The sequence below is a fragment of the Anser brachyrhynchus genome (assembly GCF_964034855.1).
Source record: "Anser brachyrhynchus genome assembly, chromosome: 1".
Taxonomy (NCBI): Eukaryota; Metazoa; Chordata; class Aves; order Anseriformes; family Anatidae; genus Anser; species Anser brachyrhynchus.
Genome location: NC_137694.1, coordinates 131,747,790 through 131,771,892, shown reverse-complemented (window position 1 = coordinate 131,771,892; position 24,103 = coordinate 131,747,790). Strand labels below are relative to the sequence as shown.

The 24,103-nt window shown below is 40.1% G+C and overlaps 1 protein-coding gene across 3 annotated transcripts in view; it reads left to right on the top strand.

Moving 5' to 3' along the window:
• Positions 1–24,103, top strand: part of GLRA2 (glycine receptor alpha 2) — a 130,696-nt gene that overhangs the window by 84,320 nt on the left and 22,273 nt on the right. For all 3 annotated transcript variants that reach the window (XM_080554324.1, XM_080554323.1, XM_080554325.1), the window contains exon 8: positions 16,854–17,003. In XM_080554324.1, the coding sequence (XP_080410450.1) occupies positions 16,854–17,003 (150 nt within the window). The remainder of the gene's footprint in view (positions 1–16,853; positions 17,004–24,103) is intronic.

The following is a 24,103-nucleotide window of genomic DNA, read 5'->3' as shown; positions in this document are numbered from 1 at the left end:
TCAAAACTGTATACTAAATGCTAATTCCGCTGAGCCATAATGGAAATGGAACTTGTAATAACCATGTGGGTATAAAGGATGTAGGTGTGTGCTCCTGGTGTAGTCATTTATGCTAGCAGCAGAAAAAGACTCATGTTGCAAGAATCTGTAGCATTGGAAAGAAAGCTGAAGGTGGATATTACTATCTTAGACTTATCAGTAAGGCAAATGACTACAAAACAAAGAAGATATCTGTTCATTCCTAATTATGCAAATCGAATTGCTTATCTAGGCTGCTGCCAGTTTATTAAAATTTCCTAAAAGAGTTATAATTTGACCCTGATCTTCATGATTTAAAATTATGGCCAATGTGTTTTCTGAGCTTCCTTATGGCACTCAGAGAGGGAGAGAGAGAGAGAGAGAGAGAGGGATTTAACACGACTTGCTTCAAAGCTTTGTTCATCTCTACCTGGTTATGGAACTAACAGGGGTAAAGTTATATAGGTTGTTATTTATAAATAAATTGTTGTCTTCTCTTGAATAAGCTGGTTCAATTTTGCAGCCTCTTTTAAGTTGTAGCATGGCAATTGACTTATCTGAGGAGTTCAGAATTGCCCCTAGATCAGAAAATCAGTTTCTTTTCTCTCCTGCCTTTGACATGTGCTCTGTGTGACCTGTAAAACTTTGGCTTGTGCAGTGCTCATATCAGATGGCCCTGTTGTCAGAAGGAAAGCATAAAACATGCTCTGTGGCATCCAGGTCTGTGACTTCTGCAAGAGCAACAATCCCTGGAAGAGCCCCTTGAGCTGCTTGGCAATTTCGTTATGAGAGCATTGTGGGGCAGCAGCAAATTATGCTCTTGGTGAACAAGCTGGCTTTTGCTTCTTGCTCTGAAGCCCTGGGAGTGCAGAGAGGAGTATCAAAAGAAACGCCCTCTAACTCAGTGCCTGACACATGAAAGGCTGGGCAGTCTGCTGAAAGGCACTGAGTGTCCTTGTTTCCTGAAATGGTGCCTGTGTCAAGACCTTGAATCAGCCAGAGCTTTGAGATGGATGTGCCTGTATCTTCTCCTCATAATTAGATGCCTCAAGAGATTAAAAGTTTTTCTGAACTTAAGAATTCCCCATGTTTCATTAACCATATTTCACGAATAGATCAAGAAAAGATAACTGTTTTTATTATTTTTTAATTATTATTATTTTTTAAGCAAAGAAAGCTCAAAGCAACTAGGTAAGACTGAGCAGAAATTCAAAGGTCCATACACAGCTCTCCTCCTGCCTCCTGTGTCTTCGATTCCAGCCATCTCATTGACTGAGTAGCAGAAAACTCAGTTTGGTCCCCTCTGGGTGTTAGGAAATTATTCTGTCCATCACCTCTGAGGCGTGTCTGACTTTTCCACAGTGCAGTTGCTCCAGACCCCATATCATTAAGCCTTTCAAAGCTTCTCTGTTTGAACAGGATCCCTGAGGATGCAGCAGCCTCCTCTCCTTGCAGGTGGCTCTACCTCTCCTATTCACTCTTTTAAAGACATAGCATGTGATACAAACCAGAAACACACAAAACCAACGAGTAAAGTGACCAGTATCGCCTATTATAGTGCCATGCTTTCAGGAAGGATATAACTCCACACACCTTATGCAAAAGCTTAACACATAGCAAACAGAAATAAAAGAACTAGAAATTATATTTTCCCTACTTCCTGCAAAGATGAACGTTCTTCACTGTGAATATTCACTGAGCAGTGGTGATATGCTCGGTGGATATGGAATTGCTAGCTCCCTCCAGGATTTCTCCAGCCTGTTTGTAAGGTAAGCATTTGTCTGTCAGTATCACAAAGTCATCCTGCAAGCAGCCAGAAAGCTTTATCTTGCTATGGGGCAACAGACTTCAACAGCTCTTGAGAGAGTGGCATCAGAGTGACATGAAAACCATTTCCCTCACTTGTGCTGCAGTGCTTTGAACCTCCAGGGCTGATGGCAGCCTTTCTGAGAGGTGTCTGCATGATCCTGCATACAGCTCTCCTTCTGTACTCTAGGCTGCTTCAGTCACTACTACTGAGGGTGTTGTGGGCACTTCCAGTGCTCAGCTGTACGCAGCTCTGATTCCCTATTCCTCAGACAGTGTCTGAATGCTTTAACTGTAGCTGCAGACAGTCCAGAACAAATGCACCTACTCTGGCATTAGAAAATGGATGAGGAGCAAAGAGGTTTTTATAGGAGCAAACATTGGATTTTAGGATAAACAATCAAATAACCTTCAGAAAAAGGTCTCATCTGTTATGAAATTCCAGTACTTTGGCTCAAAACTAAGCTGCGAAGAGAAAAGAGATGTGCCCCAAACACAAGAATGCCTAGCTAGAAGGCTTTTGCACAAACATTTTTCAGTGAGAAGTAATGATGTTCTTAGCTGTTGATTTTTTAAATATATATATATATATTTGCAATAGATTCCTACTAGATTTCTAACTGTGATACATATTGTGGCTGAAAATGACTTCACTCAGCCTCACTACATGATGGCAAAGTTCTGAACAAAGCTCTTAATATTACAGTTCTGGAGACAATCTAACATTACAGTATGATTCAGAAAGTACTTGGATTTACAGCTCAAGTGAAAATGAAATTCTATGAAAAACACAATAGCTGCAAACGAAACACGACTCCTGCTTGGAAGCAAAGTCTCAGAATTTGGAGGCCCGAGTGTTACTATAAATCAACAGATTATCTTGTCTCTTGAATTGCTAAGGAGACAATTGCATTCTGAGTTGCAATGTTATCAACAGATCTTCAGTAAGTTATTACAAATAATCAGGATCTGCAGCAGAAAGTGAGCATGAAAGATGATATGGTCTCTTCTGAGGCTTGACAGGCTGCAGAGGTGGGCTGACAAGAACCTCATGAAGTCCAACAAGAAGAAGTGCAAAGTCTTGCACCTGGACAGGAACAACCCCAGGCACCAGCACATGCTGGAGGGCACCCAGCTGGAAAGCAGCTCTGCAGAAAAGGTCCTGTGGGTCCTGGTGGACACCAAGTTGAACATGAGCCAACAATGTGCCCTGCTGCTAAGAAGGCTAACGGTATTCTTGGCTGTATTAGGCAAAGTATTTCCAGCAGATCGAGAGAGGTGATCCTTTGCCTCTACACAGCACTGGTGAGACCACATTTGCAGGACTGTGCCCAGTTCTGGACCCCTCAGTACAAGAGGAGACGTGGACATACTGGAAAAAGTCCAAGTGGTCCAAATAGGGCCACCAAGATGATCAAGGGACTAGAGCACCTTTCCTATGAGGAGAGGCTGGGAGAGCTTGGACTGCTCAGCCTGGAGAAGAGGAGGCTCAGAGGGGTCTCATCCATGTCAATAAATACCCAAGGGGGGGTGCAAAGAAGACAGAGCCAGGCTCTTTTCAGCAGTGCCCAGTGATAGGACAAGAGGCAATGGACACAAACTTGAACACAAGGTTCTGATCATCAGGAAGCACTTCTGTGTTCCCAGTGGTTCTAGAGGGACACTAAAGGGAACATACAATGATGGTTCCTGTACTGTTTCTTCCTGCTTTTTCATTCCAATGTATGGTCTACCACAACTGGATCAAAAATGTAATTCAGTTAACAGGAGGTAATCGGTCAGACACCTCAGACTGGAAAGGACAAGTAGATCTTGATTAGTAAAGTGAACTAAAGGATTACTAAATTCCAAAGGATGTGAACAGGAAAAACAGGAAATGAGGTTCTTATCAGGAGGTACTTCAAACCTGCTGTGTGGGCTGCTTCTACCACAAAACCTGGTGCAATATAAACCCTCAGTCCCAGCCTTTTTCTTCTGAAGAGGTGGTGCAGGTTGCCTGGAGCACCCCTGTCAGTCTGGAGCTGGTTGATCAGACCTACATTGTGAGTCAGATGGGTCATCCCTTGGAGGAGTCCATGGGACAGGATCTGGCTAAAATTTAGTAAAAATAAAAATAAAATCATTATAAGAAACTTGCTAAATGCTGCTGTTCAAACCCAGTTATTTGAATTCCTTATTCTCTCCCTGAACGTGCCTTCTTTATACCATTTTGTTTCTCTCTATTTATTAAAATTCAGACCATCAATTTCTTTCTGCATACATTTTCATCTTTACCGTATTCTATTATTCCCATTGTACATCTTCTTTCAATTCTGCATTTCCTAAAGTGCTTTACTGTACATGAAATATGACTCAGTACCACTTACAATTGGAATTGGGTTGTGTTATCCCTCTTGAGCCTATGTTTTCTTCAATGTCAGCTTTGGAATCTTTTTTAAGGAGACCTATTTTAATTTAGAATCCCTTTTTCTTAAAAAAAAAAAAAAGAATAAAAAAAGCAATAGAAGGTGAATTCTTTGATGGACTGTATATACAGATTGTTTTGTTGCACCATTATTATTAGTTACATATTGCTTAAACTATCCACACGCACACAAACATATTTTTTCTCCCTTCCAGTCAAATCAGATGAAAGTAGCAATGCAGAATACAGAGCCAGAAGAATCATTAAGAATGATATGTGGCTCAGGAACAGTAACTAATCAAGTGATACTCAAGAAAGAAGCATATGTAGATACTGAGTAATGTAATGTAATGAACCATCCTATTCTCAGTTGTTTTACTTGGATGTATTTAGAGTTGGTAAGGCAATTTTCTCTAACTAAAGGTTTTGTTTAATTTACCCATCTCTAATCGAGAGAGACTGACAGTCATAAAAATCAACTCTATTCACAAAAATAAATAAATGCCTTTTTCCACCAGATTAAACTGCTCAAAGTCCTAAGAAATCCAGAATTTAGGAGTAGAATCTTATGGAAGAATTAGAAAAATCAACTCTCTTCAGCAAAGACCAAGAGCTAAAGAAAAAAGGCATATTGCCCTAGGCATCCTTTTTCTAATTTTAGGTATTTGGTTTTTTGTTCAATGAATTGGATAACTTTTAATGATTCACTTAGTTGTGACTATAATAGGAAATATAGCATGGAGAGGATGTTGTAGAATGTTCTGCAGCCACCTAAGCATTAGCCCAGTTTTATTGATATAAAATTTAAAAAAAATTTATACCTAAAAATGTATGTATAGGTGCAAATGTTCTTGGTATTAATCACAGCAGCTACACTGCTGCCCACCAGTTTTATGGTTCTTACCTGGTTGATGAGAAAGGAAGGGATTTGTTCCTATTGCTACAAAAATAATATTGTGAGTATTATTTGATAACAGTCAGGCACTGAGTCAGTTAACTCTTCAAAGGTTAAAGAATAATGGAATTTAGTGCAATTCTTCCTAACTGGGTGGCAGGTGTAATGACTGCATTCAGAATGGATGTGGCTGAGCTGAATGATGATTACTTTTCACTCTAGGTGACTTAGATAGTTTATGATCTACAGAGGAAACAGAAAGGGTTTTCTGAACCTAAGTTAATGCTCTGTTAAAAAAAAAAAAAAAAAAAAAAGCCAACCAACCAACTAACCAAAAAAACTGTAATCACAGTAGAGAGCCTGGCATTCCAAAAGTAGGCATTTTGTCTGTATCCAGATACATACCACACTGGCTTCTTATTTCAACTGAATCTGAAATATAAATTCTCCTTTGGTAAGTATCAGTATTTCACTCTGTTAATGAATTTAATGACATTGTTTCAAAATCCTGCCAGCAGCTCTTGCCAGCAATCATGCAATCGTGGTTTTGTGACTCCACTTTAATCTTCCTCATTTTTTTTCCCTTGGTGATTGTTTTTATCCACGATTTTATACACTGAGGAATTTACCACTTAGAGTCCAAGTAGACAAGTGAGCATTTAATGACATTAGAGAAATATTATCTAGATTTCACTAGGAAGGAAGACTCAGAAACTTTTATTGTAAATGATACCTGAGACATTGTCATGTATCTGCAAAGGCCGCCCTTATGCGTATTTGCCCATGTCTTACAGCAGCCACACGTAATTCTCAATTTGCACTGATCCAGCTGGATATGGGGGTGTTTCTGAGTGATAAATGTCTTTCAATTACTTAGAAATGAGAAGCTGCTTCTTTGTAGCAGGGACATCAATCCTTATTTGTCACCTCCATAAACTGATCACCACTGCTCTGCTGATCTGTTGATTAGTTTCTTTAGTCCATACCCAAGAAATGTCACAAATACTGGTTTTATTTCTTCCAAAATGAGATTGCTTTTATGACTTTCTTTATTCACAAACCAAATCTGAAGGATTAATTGATGGGGAACTGAGATGTCGTAGCAACCTGTGGGTAGTTCACGGTTGCAGAGTCCTAGTTTTTTGGTGAGGGCAGGAAGATTGTTTTTCCTTTTGACCGTAGAAAGCTATATTAGAAGTCTGATTGCTTTTAAAGGAAAAAGAAGACAGTCAAATGGCTGTGAGCTCTTATTCAATACTGATTTCTTGAAGACTGAAGAAGACAAAATGAGATTGAGGAAAAGAACAGAGATGTATGGAATATATATGGAGAGAGCTTATGCTTGGTGTTGGAGGTCTGATTCTGAGATCTTCACGTATCCTTACGTGGATCTGCTCACTCCTAGTCCCACGCTGCCCTTGTTTAGGAGGCATGAACTCAACACACAGCTCTGGGGCAGGGTCACCAGAACCTCTTATTTTCAGATAACTCACTATTTCCCTTCTTTACCTTTTTGTCAACCATTTCTGTAGTGGTCTGAACTAGATTCAGCTCCAGGCCTTGATAAGATACATTTCCATTTTATTGTAATCTTAGTCAAAATTGAGACCACGCATAATTGACTACATTTCTGCAAAACCAGGCTTTTGACCGTGGGTACAATTTCAATATGAATGTTACTTCATTCCCAGTAGGAGAGGCCAGCCAGTCCCTGCATTATCACTGCATAATAAAACCACTGGGTTTGCTCCCAAACTGACTACCAACACCGTTATCTGTCCAAATCACAGGATTTTTCTCAGCTGCAAAATGTTTGGTTAGAAAAACAACCACAAGCTATTGCTCATTTTCTTTTCTTTCTCATTAAAAATAATCACACTATTTTCAAAGAAGTCATAGGCCTTTGAAGTGGAAGTGGTGCATCTTGTCTAAACTTCCTGAACAGAAAGAATGAATTGTCAGGAAGGGGAAATTGTGTTGGGTTTACACGGCAAGGTCTTGGTAGTGGAGTGTACAGGGGTAGCCTCTGTGAGAAGAGTCCAGAAGCTGCCGCATGTCAGATAAAGGGCCAGTTTCAGACGGCTCCAAAAGGGACCCAGCTGTTCACCAGAGGTGAGCCAATACACAATGTTGTTTGCATCTCTGTGAAAACAGATTTAAGAAAGGAGAAAAAAAAAAAACAAAAAAAAAAAAAACAACTTTTGGGCAACAGCAGCTGGGAGAGAGAGGAGAGAGAAGCAGCCCTGCAGCCCCCCAGGTGAGTGCAGCAGGAGGGCAGGAGGTGCTCCAGGCAGGCAGCAGCAGTTCCCCTGCGGCCTGTGGAGAGGCCCCTGGTGGAGCAGGCTGTCCCCCTGCAGCCCATGGGTCCCACACGGAGCAGATCTCCACGCTGCAGCCCGTGGAGGAGCCCCCGGTGGAGCAGGTGGATGTGGCCTGGAGGAGGCTGCGGCCCATGGAGAGCCCCCGCAGGAGCAGGCCCCGGGCCGGAGCTGCAGCCCGTGGAGAGGAGCCCACGCAGGAGCAGGGGGTCTGGGGGGAGCTGCCGCCCACCCGTGGGGGACCCGTGCTGGAGCAGTTTGCTCCTGGGGGATGGATGGACCCCGTGGTACGGAGCCGTGTGGGAGCAGTGCTTGAAGAGCTGCTGCCTGTGGGCAGCCCCCGCAGGCTCCGTTCGGGCAGGACGGCATCCCGTGGGAGGGACCCCACGGGGAGCAGGGGCAGGGAGGGACCGTGAAGGAGTGGCAGAGGTGAAGTGTCAGGGACTGACCGCAGCCCCCATTCCCCCATTCCACTGTGCTGCTTGGGGGGAGGAGGTAGAAGAGGTTGTATGGGGGTAAGAGGTTTGTAGTTTGCTTTCAGTTCTCACTGCTATAGTCTGTTATCAGTGGGCAATCAATTATATTAATCTCCCTATGCAGAGTGTGTTTTGCCCATGCTGATAATTGTTGAGCAATCTCCCTGTCCGTCTCTCAACCCTTGAGCCCATTTAATCGTATTTTCTCCCCTTTTCCTTTGGGGATGGGGAGTGAGAGAGCAGTTGTGGCAGAGCTCAGGTGCCCTGCTGAGTAAACCCACCACAGAAATACAAGGCAACTACACCGTATGATCACAGAAAATGACACATGATGAATATGCCAATACTTCAAATGCCCTTGGGAAGGAAAAACAAACAGTCTTCTGGCTTCACCAGCCTTATAACTGATTCTGTATTTATGGGATTACATTTTTAGAGGTGTAAATATGCTGTATGAGAAGAAAGATCATAAAATATGTACAGGCACAGCTCATGCTAAAAAGAAATATATATATATATATATATATGCTTCTCTAGAATAGCTTTCCTTTACCTGGTACACCTGTTTATTTTTTGCAATATATCATGCAGAATAGAGTTACACACTTTAAAGAAATAGGGGTCTCCAGTGTGAAGTAACTTTTCTGTGCTCCCTTTATCACTTGCTGCTGATACACTGCACCATAACATAATCCTGTGTCATCTGAATTAGGTCTCAACCATGTGTTGCAGAGGTTCACAAAGTGTTGGGTACCTGTGGTTTCTCAGCAGCCAGTTTCACTCTGTTCGCCAGTTTTCAGTCTGACTTAATGTGGGGAGCATCTTGTTCTCCCTCTTCCAGGGGAGTAGGACTGAACTGGTGCAGTGGTGGCAGTCAGCACTTACAAATACTTACTGCATCTGCAGCATTTTGGGATGGTTAGCAACACTAAAATCACTATTAGCCGTATTAATGAATTTTGTTACACACCTCCTCTGGCCCCTGCCCAGCATCTTTGTATATGCCTTAACTTCCATACCATCTTTAAAGAATATAAGAAGATACTCTTCATCTTCGAAGACACAACAAATCATAAGTGTTTTACATACTTTTTCTGGCTTGAATACAGTCAGCATTTAGTTCTGCATCAGTGGTGGATGGGAAGCTTAGCGTCTCATGACTTGGCAGAACCCACGATACAAATAGAGCAAAAAAAAAAATAAAAATCGAATGAACAGTTTATTCACTAAAAAAGACATTTCTGGGTGACTGGAACAACTTGTGAATCCCTGATGATTTGGTGGATAGTTTCAAATAATGGAGGGAGGTTAGGATAGTTTTCTTCAGCATTTCTATATTAAATATTTCTTTCTTGTTTTGTTTTGAAAATGTTCCACATTTCATTAGAAAATGGAAGACAAAATAGATATTTCTGGGGAAAAAAATGAACAAGATATTTTAGTCAAATTAAAAAAGTAAAGTTGTTTTATTAAAATAACTGGGAAAAGTGTGTTTCACATTCACCAGTTATCGCTGTTTTTCCATTCATCCAATGAGCCAACCAAACCAGTTACGTGAGCATAAAATAAACATTTTACTTTGAGAATAGTAGCTGAGCTCTGTAGTGGAACATCTGGGACTTGATTTTAACCCCATTTAACCTCAAAAGGAAAGAAGGTCACCAGTCAGGCTAGTATCTTCCCAACCTGCCTAGCAATGAAGTAAGTGAGCTGGTGAAGGACAGTACTGATGTTTAGCCCTGGTAGGCAGCTAAGCTCTGTGAAGCTGCTCGCTCACTCTCCTGCCCCAGTGGGGTGAGGGGCAGAACTGGAAGGACAAAAATTCGAAAACTTGTGAGTTGAAGTAAAGACAGTTTAATAAGAAAAATTTAAATAATAATAAAAAGAACAAAAAGAAACAAAGGAAAAACAAAGCCAAAAGAAAACAAAACAAAACAAAACAAAACAACAAGTAATGCAAAACCCAATTGCTCATGACCATCTGACAGACACCAAGCCAGCCCCCGAGCAATGGCAGCCCTGAAAACGTCTCCCCCATCATTTATTGCTGAGCATAACCTCATACGGTATGGGACATCCCTTTAGTCAGTAGGGGTTAGCTGTCCTCAGCAGGGGCCAGCTGTCCTGGCTGTGTCCCATCCCAGCTCCTGGTGGACCCCCAGCCTCTTCGCTGGCAGGGCAGCATGAGGAGCTGAAAAGTTCTTGACTCGGGAAAAACTCTGCTCTACAACAACTAAAACATCAGTGTGTTATCAACACTGTTTTCATCACAAATCCAATACATAGCACCATATGAGCTGCTATGAAGAAAATGAACTCTATCCCAGCCAAAATCAGCACAGGCACATACAACTTATGCATAACTTAATCACCAACGAACCATCTCCTGTTACAATCAGGCCCATAGTACAAGTGCTTATTTTCCAGTAACAGAATAATAGTTTTGATAGCTTAAACTTTTTCATTAAAAATAGATAAGTGAAAGAATGTGAACAACGAAGTCTTGAAGATGCAAACAAACATTTGCCACAGTCTCAGTCTGGGAGATGACAGCTTTTGTTATCATTCCCTCCTTTTTCATCCTTCACGCTGAACTTCTGGAGCATGACAATATTCCTTTCTGCAATAAACCTTGTCATTACTTTGGTTGTTGATTAGTGTGTTGTAGTGGGTGTGCTATAAACATCACAAAGATGGCCTCGCCATCCCAAGGCTCTTAACCTTACTCTTCTTTCAAAGATTTCTGTTCCTGTTTATAAGACTGGTTTTGAACTCGTCTCTGTGAGGATGTTAAGACGTATTGAAAGCTTCTTGTCCTTGGCTGTAAAATATTCGTTGGCTCTAAGTACTGGAATTACCAAACCACAGACCTCTAGGGGCCTCCTTTCCCTGTCTGTTCTCATCTTCTTCCATATTTTTTTATGATGTAGAAGGGGCCAAGCAGCTTCTGCAGCTTGTGTACTCACTTCCAAGCCCAAGCGAAGCTCCAGCTCCTAACCCAAGGTATTCTCTGGGTTGGGGCTAAGGACTGAGCAAGTCAAGGCAAGAAAAAATGACCTAGTTTCTCCCATTCTCTGCCCACATGGTTGTTCCACAGAAAAAGTAAAACATATGAAGGCAGAGTATTTTGGCCTAGAGGACTTTTTCTATATTTCCAGGGATGCTTGTGTAAAGGAGTGAGATCGCAGCAGTTAGAACTGGTACTGATCAGCCCTCTTACTGTCCCGCAAAACCATTGCCCTTTGAGAACAGGTCACAGAGCCAGCTGCGATGGGCAATTGCTTTACTTATCTTACTTGAATGCTTCATGAAGGTTTTCTCACCAGTAAGTCAATCCCATTGATTTTAAAGTTGGTGCTGTCACGTTTTCTTTTTTTTTTTTTTTTTTTCCCCCCCCCCAGTAAGCTAGAAAGTCTTGCTGAGCTGACCAGTCAAGGTATTGCACTGTGATTATGACTGTCTAAAATTGCAGAACATGAAGGATGATTAACAGGAAAGCATTGCAACAACAGAATAGTATAAAATGCCTGAAAGTTTAGGACTGAGAAAGTAATTTGCATTTTCTGATAAGAATTTGTTTTAGCATGATGATATTTCCTGGCAGTGAAACACTTGGGTGAAAAGAGAGGTCCAGAATAATGGTGAAACAAAAAGAAGATACAGACAACGTGTTCTTCATTCAGAAACATTTCTGTCTGGAAAATGCAGTGAAACTAGGGCTGGTGCTTCCAGTTTCAACTGTGTACAGCTGATATGAATGAAAGAGCTATCAGTTTCTTTATGAATTCAGATTTTATGATAACAAAAATTCATGTAAGTGCTTTGATTTAAAAAGTAAAATGAAATTTAATGCAACATCAATTCCTAGTACAGGAAGGCAGTTTTACTTAACTTTGATTTCAGTTTTGAGTTAAAATGTTACTTTCTTCTATTTCTATATTTCCAATCTGAAAACTTCTCTAACTTTTTTTCCCCGAGAGATTCTTTGACTGCATAAGAGACATTTGTTTCCAAATTGTACATTTCCCAGTAGCTGAAGATTTGCTTCTTTGAAAATTCTTGCCTAGAATTGTACAAAATAAAGGATTTGGGCTTCATAACTCAAGTCAAAGATACATATTTTTTAATGAGATCTTATCAACAAAAATAAGTGAATATATGAATTCTGAGATCTTTACACTGCTTATTGAAATTATTTTCACAATGTAGAATACTGTGAGAGAATAGAAGTGTCTTTATTCCCATTTTACACCTGTTAGACTGAATCAGAGAGTTAAAGCAGTTGTCTCAAGAGGCTTGTGCTGTAACAGAAATAGAGCTGGCCCTAAAACATTTACAGAGTATCTGAATAATTAATATAATTTATGGTTTTATTAGTGGGAACCTTTAAATACCACCACCACCATCCAAAAAAAAAAAACAAAAGGAAAGAAGGAAAGAAAAAAATAGCTGTTCGACATACAGTAAAAACCAGAGCAGCTATTTAAAGAAAGAAAAGGGCAAAAAAAAAATCTTAATGTGCTTTCTGAACATGATAATGCCGAATGACACAGAGTTTCCAAACAACTACTTCTAAAAGTACTGCAAAGTAAATGGAGCCAGTGTACTATCAGGGTTATGGGCTTTTCAGAGAATGCTTTGCAAGGTCTACCTTTAAAAAAACAACAACCAGTACTACTTTTTCATTTTACGCTTGGCAGCTTGATAATGTTAACTCTGAATTGGTAGTGTTATTGTATGCCTTGTGTTCTGTCCTGTAAGAGAAATTATGAGAAAGGTGGTAGGTACTAAGGTAACAGTACATACTACGTAGACTAGTGTGGGGTAACAAGACACTAGCTAACAAAGATGATTTACAGGCTTTATCTTACCATCACAGGCCTGTATAAAGCAGATATCTACACCTGAAATAGCCATCCATAACTCTCCAGACTTAGTCAAAAATGACAGATAGGCATTTTTAGAGAGTACAGTTCTTTTGACTATGGTGTTGATGTCTATGTTCCACTTAGAGGCATTTTGCCCCTCCCCCCCCTCCCCCCGTATTTCTTAGTATTAACTTAAAAACAAAAACACAAACAAAAAAAAAGTACATAACTTTTTTTAGTTAGGTGCAAGGAAACCTTCTCCAAAAATGTGTACACATTAGTGACTATGTTTCAAAGAACTTGGATGCAGTAGTTAAGGAAGCAGGAGATAAAGCATTGTTTGATGAGGTCCTTACTGAAGCAAGTGCTGTTAGCCTTTTGGTTGGGCAGACACATCAGTTTTCATGCTAGACTGCAATCTGGGAAAAAAAAAACATAGCTGCTAACAGTGTGTTAACTCTTTTTGGGCTTGGTGCAAGAATCTGCCAAAGCAAGGAGTGTGCCTGTGTTATCACAAAGTACTCAGTTTTGCAGACCCCAGCTCCTAAGAGTGCGTCACTCAGAAGTATTTTTAACTGAAAATTAGATGTGAAAAGTTCCCTGTACAGTGCAAAGGAGAAATAAGCATCTAGGAATGAGATACATCATAGAGCCTGCTGAGCGGAGGGTTTCCTGTGGAGATAAGTGGGAAATGCTGAGGAGCTTCTAGAAAAGGGCATTTCATTGACATGTGAGATACCACAGTGAGAAGCTGAAGCATATGGTAGGCAAGTGGTTATAGCATTCACCTGGAATGTGTAGATCAAATTCACAACCTTTCTGTCTTCATGTCCCTGAGGAAATTGTTCCTCCACCTTGAAATACTCTGTGATACAGCCCTCTCAATCACTGCATGTGTTTAGGACACAGACAGGGGATGAATTCATTCCACAGGTTATCATTTACATCTGGAAAGAGGAGACTGTTCCCAGTCCCCAAGCCAATGTATTTTTATGTGTTTTCATACAAAGTGGAACAGCTTCAGCAGAGGTGGTTGGGAGGGGCTCACTTCAGAGCAGTCTGTGATCTGGTAGCTGTGGCCCTTTCCTAATTGAAGGAAGATACAGACAAAAGGTCCGCTAAAGCAGGAAGAGACCCTAAAGTCCATCGATTTTTTGTTTTGTGTATGCTTTACAGCACACACCAAGTGCTGATCTAAAAGCTGGGCACCCATCTTAAAACTTCCCTGGAAATGTGTACCAGATGAGGACCTCCTAGTCTTGGTGTAAAAGACTCACGTAGTTTTCCAGGCATAGGGATGGCTAGAAGAAAAATCTGGCTTCAGAAAATTTAATAGGCTTTTAGATTTTTAACAGCAGAATTTTGTACATACCAGGGATAGATATGCAGGAAAAAAATGATATAAAGTGATATGAAATGAGGGGGTCAGATATCACTTAGAAGTGAAATAGCACTTTTCCATATATTTATTTTGAATGTGTTTTGGAAGCAATTGCTTTCTGTTTGCGCATTTAAATCTGTGCCATGGTGTGGCAATGACTACACAATAAAACAAGCTGCGTACCTGCCAAGTATATTGTGATCCTCTGATCCCAGCACAGCAGCCTGGATCTATAATAATCCAGATGGCTCAGCAAGTGTGTGGATGCCATTTACGACAGCATTGTGTCAGTGGCTGGAAGGTTAACTCAGAGTTTTCTTTATTATTTTGCCCTCACTGCTTTAAGCCCACCAGGACAGGATTTGTACAGTCAGAAATGTTGATTCCTGTGACTTCAGCTCCCTGCATTGTGCTGTCTCTGGCAGCACAGTCCAGCTGTTTATGCATGTCTAATATGTCTCCTAAGGGCGTTTGTAAAGCAAAACAAGCTGCCCCTTCGAGGAAGGTAACAAACAACCTAAACTTAGCTGCATTTTACAGAAATTACAGCGACTTGATTCCTACTGCGCTTCAGCCTGTGGCACAGAGTGTCTGGGACATCGCAGAGTTTTCACTGGGTTTCCCAGCTGCCCAACAAATATGTCACTTGTAAGATTTTTCTGTGTGTGTGAGAGAGATGCATACCTGTGTGATATCTAACCGAAAGGCACAGGTTCACACTATCACCTTTGCCTGCTGAATGGTCCTCTTCCGTCCCAGCCTGGGCATGCTGTACTGTGAGCGCTGCAGTGGGCTCTGCAGTGTGGAGCTGGACTATGGCCTCAGCTGCAGAAGTGTGTGTTCTCCTGATGCAGGCTGTATAACAATACTTGTCTCCTCCAAAAAGACCTTCTCGGTGTTCAGGATCTGCAAAATGGAGCTCTGTATCTTTTCTGCCATGCTTTAAATGCTAGTTCCTCTTCTTGTATTGCTTGCTGGAACACATAGTGCAGTATATTCTGTTTGATGTTAACAAAAATGTTCTACAGGCTTTGACAAATAATGCTATTTAAGCACATGGTGAACAGGAGCAAAATCTACAGAGATAGGCATGCTTCCCTTGTCACAAAATGGTATCCATGAGCATAAGAGCCAGGACAATTTGGATAGCATGTGCAAAGTATCTTAGGGTAAGAGGGGATTCTCCTGAGGTGGATATTGGCTCTACTAAACATGAGGTTGTTAGATGCATGACACATTCTTTTCTGCTCTCTTTTCAGTCTACTGCATGTTTTGACTGCACTGGATTGCTTAACCTGCAGGGTACTACTCTGACATTAAATGCCTGTTGATTATAATTTTTCAGAGTTTGGGTACAATCCATTTTTCTTAGCTTAATTCAGTTGTGTGGTGGTGCCATTTGGGATGCTTTTGGGTTTCTGAGATATCTCCAGAGGACCAGCTATCATGATACTGGAGATTTGTGCTGTCCTGGATTATCAAGTGGAGGCTAAGTACCTAAGATGGTAGTATGTGATGTTTTTATTTAGACAACTGCATAAAGTCTCACGCATATATGCCGAGATCATGAGGTTCTAAGCTCCTATACACAGACGCGAAGACAAAAAAGCGCTGCTAGGGTGTTATTCATCTCATCCTAAAGTGGACATCTAAAACAGCTCAGATGTATTGCATCCTAGAAATGCCTATTCTTCATTCCTTGGTTCGTTTATATCAAAGGAGTTTAGGCAACTAACTCACATATATTTTGCAGACATTAAAAGTCAGATGATTATAATTCCACCCTGGATGTAATATCTGATAAACAGTAGAGACATCCTGCTGTTGCTTAATCATAAGATCTTTGCTTAAAAACTCTAAGACTACAAAGAAAGGCAGAGACCAAATACAGCTATGGAGGACAACGTACCTTTGATATGGATAGTGTGTAGCTCATTAATTGGCTACTCTTTGGCCTGCTGTGTGGGTAATATGATAAAAATCTTGTGACATTACTGTGCTTAATACATCTGATCGTATTGTGGACCTGTCAACTCAAATCAGAATAGGCTTTTGCTATAATAAAGGCATCTGGTATTTGGGTATTTCTAATGGATAATGTCTGTGAAGATTTATTTTTACTTATAAAGTTGTTGGATAGAAGTCAAGCAACTGTGATCGAACATTTAATACCACATGTATTAGTGAAGTTATATCAACCATTAGGATACAGTACCCTGAGTTTACTTTCAGGTTATAGATATCAAATGTAGACATTTAATCAATATGCTAATTGGTTCATACAAGAGAAAAAAAGGTGAAAAATATAACCTTTCTAGGATGTTTTTTTCAATAGGTATTGTATTCATATTCATTCTGGTAAACTGGGATTTTGAGTTTTAAACACAATTGTATTTTGTTAGACTTATCCTGATTCTTTTGCTCAGGGCTGTAGCTCATAATTTGTGTGTTCTCTGTGAACACACATATCCATGAATAGCTGGATTATTTTGTTATAAACCAACAAGGCAACAAACCAAACCCAACCAACCAACAACAACAAAAAAACACACACACACACACAAAAAAACACCTAATCGAGCAACTGGAATTCACGCTGTGCAGAAATGTGTTTACTTTTTCATGTCAATATCTTCAGCTTATGAAGAAGTTTGAAACATAATATGCTATGTCCTTTTTCTTTCTAGGTCTCCTATGTAAAAGCTATTGACATCTGGATGGCCGTGTGCCTTCTCTTTGTCTTTGCTGCATTGCTAGAATATGCAGCAGTCAACTTTGTTTCACGGCAGCACAAGGAGTTTCTGAGGCTTCGAAGAAGGCAAAGGAGACAAAACAAGGTACAGCTTGCCCTTTACTCAGGACAATTGACTTTGCCCTGACAGCATTCTTGACACACAGGTTGATTTCTCACTTCAGTTGTTGCCCTTGCAGGAGAGTCTTATTCTAAAATTTCCTTTTTAGTGCTTTACGTGTTGAGAAATAGATAAAAATTGGCTGGTGTGGTTATTTGCAGTTCATGAAGATATCAATAAATGTCAATAGACTGGTCACAGATTCCAAGAATTTTATTCTGTTCTCGAAATTGCTGAAGCAGCTGCACCTTTACATATAAATTTATTAGCTATTCCAGTCTGGACTGGCATTATATTTTCTTCTAATCCCCAAATATTATGCTATTATGTGGCACTAACTAGCAGATAAGGAACAGTTGGAAGCAGTGACACAGATAGTGTACCAATATTATTTCTTTGACATCATCCAGATGTGCTGACATCAGCATGTGCTTGGGACCTATCTTTTCTGGTGTCTTTTTATGCTAAAATGGGAAATTCTTTAGCATAGCCCACTGCAGGTGTGATCAGCAGTTCTGACCTCACTTCTAAACCACCAATGCTCAAAACCAGTAAAGTTGACCACCCAGAAAAAGGGAAGGATTAGGACAATTTCCTTTCTATATTCTATCATTTCACAGTTTGTTACTGATACTAATTTCACTTTTTTTTTTTTAACAAAGAAATGCTTTTTGAGTATTATGATTATATCATTTTATACCAGTAACTGAAATGCAGAAGGGAGGCTTGCTCTTAACTTAGATGTCAGTCTAAAAATACTTTTAGGAAGTCTGTCAATCTTTCCTGTTTTGTTTTGTTTTTTTTTCTTTTGTTTTGTTTTTCCCCCTTTGGTGAATGAAAAGGCAAGAATATATATTGAACTGAATTTTAGTCCAGTTATGATCATTCCCATAACTATAACATCTTTATCCTTCCTGTATCTGTGCCACTGTTATCTTAGTATCAGTAGAAACTCTTAGGTTTGCTGCTGCACATGAACATTTACTAGGCAAAGTAAATATTCACTTAAGCTGCACAAGTGTTTCAAGCTGCAGATAATGGTTTCCTTATAAGAGGGATGACAACAATGGCATAGGGCATTTTTGTTTTGACAGGTCTGTCTAATAATTGTTCATTAGCTAATGTAATATTTGATGGATGCTCTGGGAAGCAATCCAGTGCTGTCCTCTGGTTTAATGCTATTGTCAGATGGTTTGAGATTCCCGTTAATATTAGATTACGGGAAGGAACAGAAATGCTTGCTCATCTGCAGGCACACAATCCAGAGGTACCGCCACTGGAAACCTCTGTTTCCAAAAACTGCATAGCAGCATCAGAAGCTGCTGAACTGGGTCTGTAATTTCAGTTTGGGGTATGATGTCTTCATTAGGGGTGAACTAGTTGGCAAGCAGCCACCACTGGTAACACTATGACAGTGACATCACTTGAAAATTATGAAGTTTTGGTCCGTGGCAGTCATCATTCATCTGCTGTGGGAAGGATTATTTTGGTGGCTATTAAGAGAAAGGTATTTAAAATCTAATCTCCAGAAGACATCGTCTAAGCAAGTCAGTTGATTCTATGCAAAATGGACAATGCCATAATTAAATACTGTGAAATATTCTGTTGGAGTAAGACACATCCATTTGCACAGGCTTGCTATCACTTTTCCTATGAATCTGTTTGCACAAATTTCAAAATAGAGAATAGTGATGCTGAGGCCATCTCTTTGTGAGGCATTTTCTGCATCTCTTTACCTGAGTTTGTCTCTCACAACGTTATTCTCAGTTTATTTTGCGTTTAAAGTGGTTCGTGTTGTTTTGCATGATGGTGTTCTCTAACTGAACCATTCTTCTCTTTGCGTGTTGTGTACGTATGTCGTTGTGTTGCCACTGTGCTGTTCTCATTCTTGCTGACAATCTGGGGACAGGCACAGACTATGACTGTTGGGAATGAAAGCATCGAGTCCGTGAGGCGCGTGAATGGCTTGCGGAGCAAAGAGTCATCAGCTTACGGGACAGTGAATCAGATCGGCAATTCAAGTTTGAGGGTAAAACCGTAGTAAGAAAGAGAAAGCAAGAGAGAGATCGTGTATGCGCAGTGATGTCATAAATCAGCAGAATGGATGATTTTCATGGCATCACTAGTAACCTCTTGTGTTCTCTTTGCTAAATGTCCCCACAAAATATACAGTACTGTCCCCAGCATGAACAGCAGTTTCATGTTGCACGTTCTTGTGACCCTTCCTTATGCTTGCTTTTTTTTTCCACAGTTGGGTTGTGCAATTCCCTTTCCAAACCTAAGCAAAGTGCATGTATATTCTGAAGGCTAACCCTGTTTAACCTGGGGGGGGAGAGGAGCTGTGGGGTGGGGATGGCCGGGGGAGGGAGGGAGACCATGAAGCAGGAGCATAAGGAATGCCTTGAGACAGAAAACCCCACACTGTGTCATCTTTCAGATGAGTGCAGTCCAACCAAACTAGGTATGTATAATGAAATACATTTTTACTGGTGCGGTATTTATTCCTGAACTGTCAGCCTGCACTGTTCCTTCTCATCTTGTCCTAAACCTTGTTTAGTGGAGTATGAATAGCTGTGAACCAAAAAATGTATTTCATTGCTTTCTTTTTACTTGTTTGGAGAAGAACCATGGGGCTGAAATCTTTTACACAGTATGATGTGTAGCAGATCTGAAGCAATACAATACCACCTGATAGATCCAGATTACGGGTGAGTTGTGGAAGTAATAAAATCAGTGATGGAGAGAGAAATGAGCTTAGTGTGCAGCTCACTGCTTGCTACCGGTTCATTCGTTTAAATAAAAAGGGTCTAGAATTTAAATCTTTCAGGACCTGGTTTTCTGAAACAAAACAAAACAAAACAAAACAAAAAAGATTGCCTGAACAGCTTTTAAGCTGTAATGGGCCTCTTACTTTGATCAAGGTCTGTAAAGTTATTTGATTATAGGATGCATATGATTTCAGTGGATTTTGTACACTGTAAAGGGAATTACTGGCTTTCCAAATCAAAACAAAAAACATTGCTCCTGTTACACAGCAAAATTAGGATAGAGGGCTTGCAAAGTAATAAATTGTTCTCTTAAAGAGCTACAGTATCAAACAGTAGAAGAGAGCCTTCATTTCTGCATTTTTTCTACTGTAGAAATAGTCATATTTACACACATAGAGAAATGAGTACAAAAATATTTTTTTTAGTGTCTCCTAGAAGATATGATCAGTATTACTGTGCTGCCAGCGGAAAGCTGGTGTCATACATCTACAAAACCAGTGCAAGTAAGTACGTAGTGCTGTGTATTTTATCAGTCACTTAGTACAAGTAGCCCAGCTAAGGTTCGCATAGGACCCAGATACCCTCTGCCTAAGGGAAGCTTGCAGAAATCTCTCTACTGTTTTTTTAATACTGATATTATATATACATCCAGGACTGTACAAAGAGGGACTATATCTCTCTAGTTTTGTTTTTGTTTTTGTTTTTGTTTTTGTTTTTGTTTTTGTTTTTGTTTTTGTTTTTGTTTTTGCTTGTTTGTTTGTTTTTGCTGTAAAGCCCTAAGAGCTGAAGCTGCATTGGAGTTGATTTCCCCTAGAGAACACCCAACACTGCTCTAGCTGGGTGAACACAGGAAATACATCAAGATGGAGGTTTCTGGAGTAGTGCTGCCATAGGTGCAGCTCTGTACTTTTCTGCTCAAGAAAAGGACACTTATGTGCATAGGGGAACATAGCCTGTGGTGCCACAAGAAGCCTCACAAGCAGGGAGCTTGGCTCGCTTACTTATTGCTCGCTGAACTAAGGGCTTATGGTGAATGCAAACGTAAAACTCACAGGCAAGTGACTGTGACATAGTCAAGAAGAAAGAGTGGAAAAGAGGGTGATTGAATATTTATACTGCATCATTCAGTGCTAATTTGAAAAAATAAGGACCAAGCCATGCCTGAGCAAGATTCCTAGATTAAGCAGCTAGATCGACAAAACAATACTGTTCACAGTTTTGTAAGCCTACACCTCTATCACTGCTTTTGTTATTGCTACTTCTGTGTCTTGTTCCTCTTAGTGCTGCAACCCTCAGAGCATTGTACAAAAGCACAACAAACCTGAGCCTGTCAAATCTCTGAAACCAGAAGTCAGGCTGGTTAATGTTTCTCTAGGAAAGCTTAGGCTGCATTGTTGATGTACAAGAAACTGTATTTACAGCTGAACCACTGTCCTGTCACTGTATTAGAAAAGATTGCACTGTCAGGACCGGTTGTCACCTTCCATACAGAATAAAACCCTATGTCCTTCGCTACTCAGACCTGCACCCTGTCTGTGCCCACCGTGCAGTTTCTGCTGGAGGAAATATTCAATGTTTATCCTAAAGATTTGTGTAGTCTTCCTGCTCGCAGTGAAATACATCCAACAGTAACCACATTTCACTGACAGAAATGGCTTTTATTTACTATGTATGATACCACTTTTTGTATATATAGTGTATAGGCTACAGAAGCCGTGAGTCTGATGGCACTGAAGATGTAGTACAGTTTCATTACATTAAAATCTAAATTTTCTTAGTGCCAGATCACCTGAAAGAAAACAACTGATTTTTAAAATATGATTTGTAATAATCAAACAAGATTTGCTTATTTTCCAAAATGATGGGTTTCCAGGAAAATAGAACTCTGTTTACATGGGCTTAATCATCCCTTTTTGAAAACTGTAATTATTATGTTATATGTTCAGTAGTAAAAATGAGTCACAGTACACTAGTATTCGTACAAGCATCTCAAAGATGACTTCCTAAATTATACCATGACCAAGAGTAGAGGTTAAGTCTGGGACTGTTAGTGTTAAAATCAATACTTTGTAGCTTGAACAAAAAACTGTGCAGCTGGAGGCTGTGACAGACTTTAATCCCATGTGCAGGGAACACAGAGCAATACAAATAACAGTGCTGCAGCCAGCGGGGCTCAGATGCATGCAGATTAGCAGAGGGAGGCACAAATGGTGTTTTCGAATGACAGAGCTGGGACTGAGACTCGGTGGTTACAGCAGCAAAGGATAACTCCACTAAGCAGAGGTGGCAGCAGCTGGCCGAGTGGTCCAGAGAACTGCTGATCTCTGGATGGAAGTGCCAGTGGGCAGGCAGGTGCCCTGAACAAAAGCATTGAAACTGTCAAGGTGATCAAATATTTCCATCTTCAAAAAGGGGAAGCACGCACTGAGCAGCAAAGACCATCTCTGCCATTTTAATCATATCGAAATCCCTCCATCAGACCCCCAGTAAATTTTCTAAGCTTTCCTAGGCTTGCCAGTTGAAAAAATCACTGCCTTTATCCTGACTTGGCCTTTAAAGCACTTGTTACTACTGTCCCCAATGGAAATTTTTGTCCACTAGCATCTGTGTGTACAGCACTCGGTGGGATAACGTGCAGGGTTTGCGTTACGTAAGATGCCGCATCATGTGAATAATGGAAGTGCTCAAGGAAAGCCCTCTTTGCTGTGCTATTTTTGGTGCTCACAGAGCGAGCTCTAGCACATGAGCTTCATTGTGAAAAATAGGAATCTGAGTCTGAATGGCTTTTTCTCTCTCTGACATCTTGCTTACTTAGCGGATTAAAGAGTGGGTAGCTTCTGCTGTAGATAAACATGCTCAAGATATTGTGGTTATTTTCCTTCTCCAGGGCAATTGCATTAGCACTTTAATGTAATTGTGCAGAAAAATTCTAGCAGAAGATAAATACACCAAAATGATCATTACCTTGAAGTAGCAGTCCCATGTACAACCACACAGAACCAGTTAAACAATAGGCACAATATATTTCAACATGTTGCTGTTTCCCCGTGCAACTTCATCTGAATGTCCTTGTTTATCTTTGTTTGTGAGCATGAATAGACTAGCATTGGCCCTAGTTAACATCAAAGTATCTTTATTATTTATTAAATGGGCTTACTATAGTGAGTTTAAACATTTAAACTCACAATTAAAGCATTGTTTCAAACTAGAAAAATATCTTTACAGAAATTCTTAGTCTAACTCTAGACAGAAGCCTGGAGAGTGACAAGAGTCCTAAAAGACAGAGTAACCTGTAGGAAACGAAGATGTTCAGCCAAGGGAGGGGTGGTATACAAGCAATGGATCAAAAAAATTTAGTAATACCAATGTGTTCAGAAGATTTTCCAGTGAAAAGCAAGCATAGACAAAGAAATAGTGGAATAGAGATTTTTTTTTAATTTTTTTTTTATAAGGAACTGTTTACAAGTGTTGTGAAAAATAGTACTAAAGTTTTTGTTGCAATATTGTAAGAAGCTAGGAAAACTTAAAATAATTGAGTGTCTGTGATTAATGTGTATTAGAGCTTCAAACACTATGTGATGATGGACTTTTTTTATATATTTCACTTGAAACTAAGAAACAGAAGAGAAAAAGGACAGTTATATTTCCAAAGAGAGAACTCTGAAACCCAAATAATAATAAAAAAGGACACATTAACCATTCTGTAACTAAAGGCAGACTAATTTATGGAATACATAATACTAGTTTCTGAGAAACACCTCCAGGTATCAAGTCACAAATATCTAAGCATTTATAAAAGCTGGTATGGTTCGAATATACAAGCTGAAGTAACGTAACCAAGTACCAGAGCAGAGACAGAGCCAAGTGGACAAAATCGGGAGAACAAAATCCATAGTTCTGTGAAAAATATAAGTGAAAAGGAGGACTGGAAAAAAAAGCCTAGTGTAGAGGTAGTGAAATCCAGAGAAGTAGAGAACTAATGGGAAGCTGATAAGACTACAAAATGGCAAATATTAATATTCACTGAAATGATCAGAAAGGTGCAACATGGAGTATCCCGTGGGAGATAATCACACCATAGGGACCAGGCTCTGCTCCAAAACACCAGCCAGGACATGATGCAGTATAATGAACCACGTTGGCCAGCTTGCAACTACCCTAGCACATTAATCCTTAACATTAAGTAAGATATGAACAGGATGTAAGTATCACAGAACATAGAAGCTTAAAGGGGCTGCGGAACAATAAAACCCACAAAATTTCAGAACTGCGGCTATGAAACAGCAGTGTGCTGTGCCACCTGGGAAAGGTAGGACT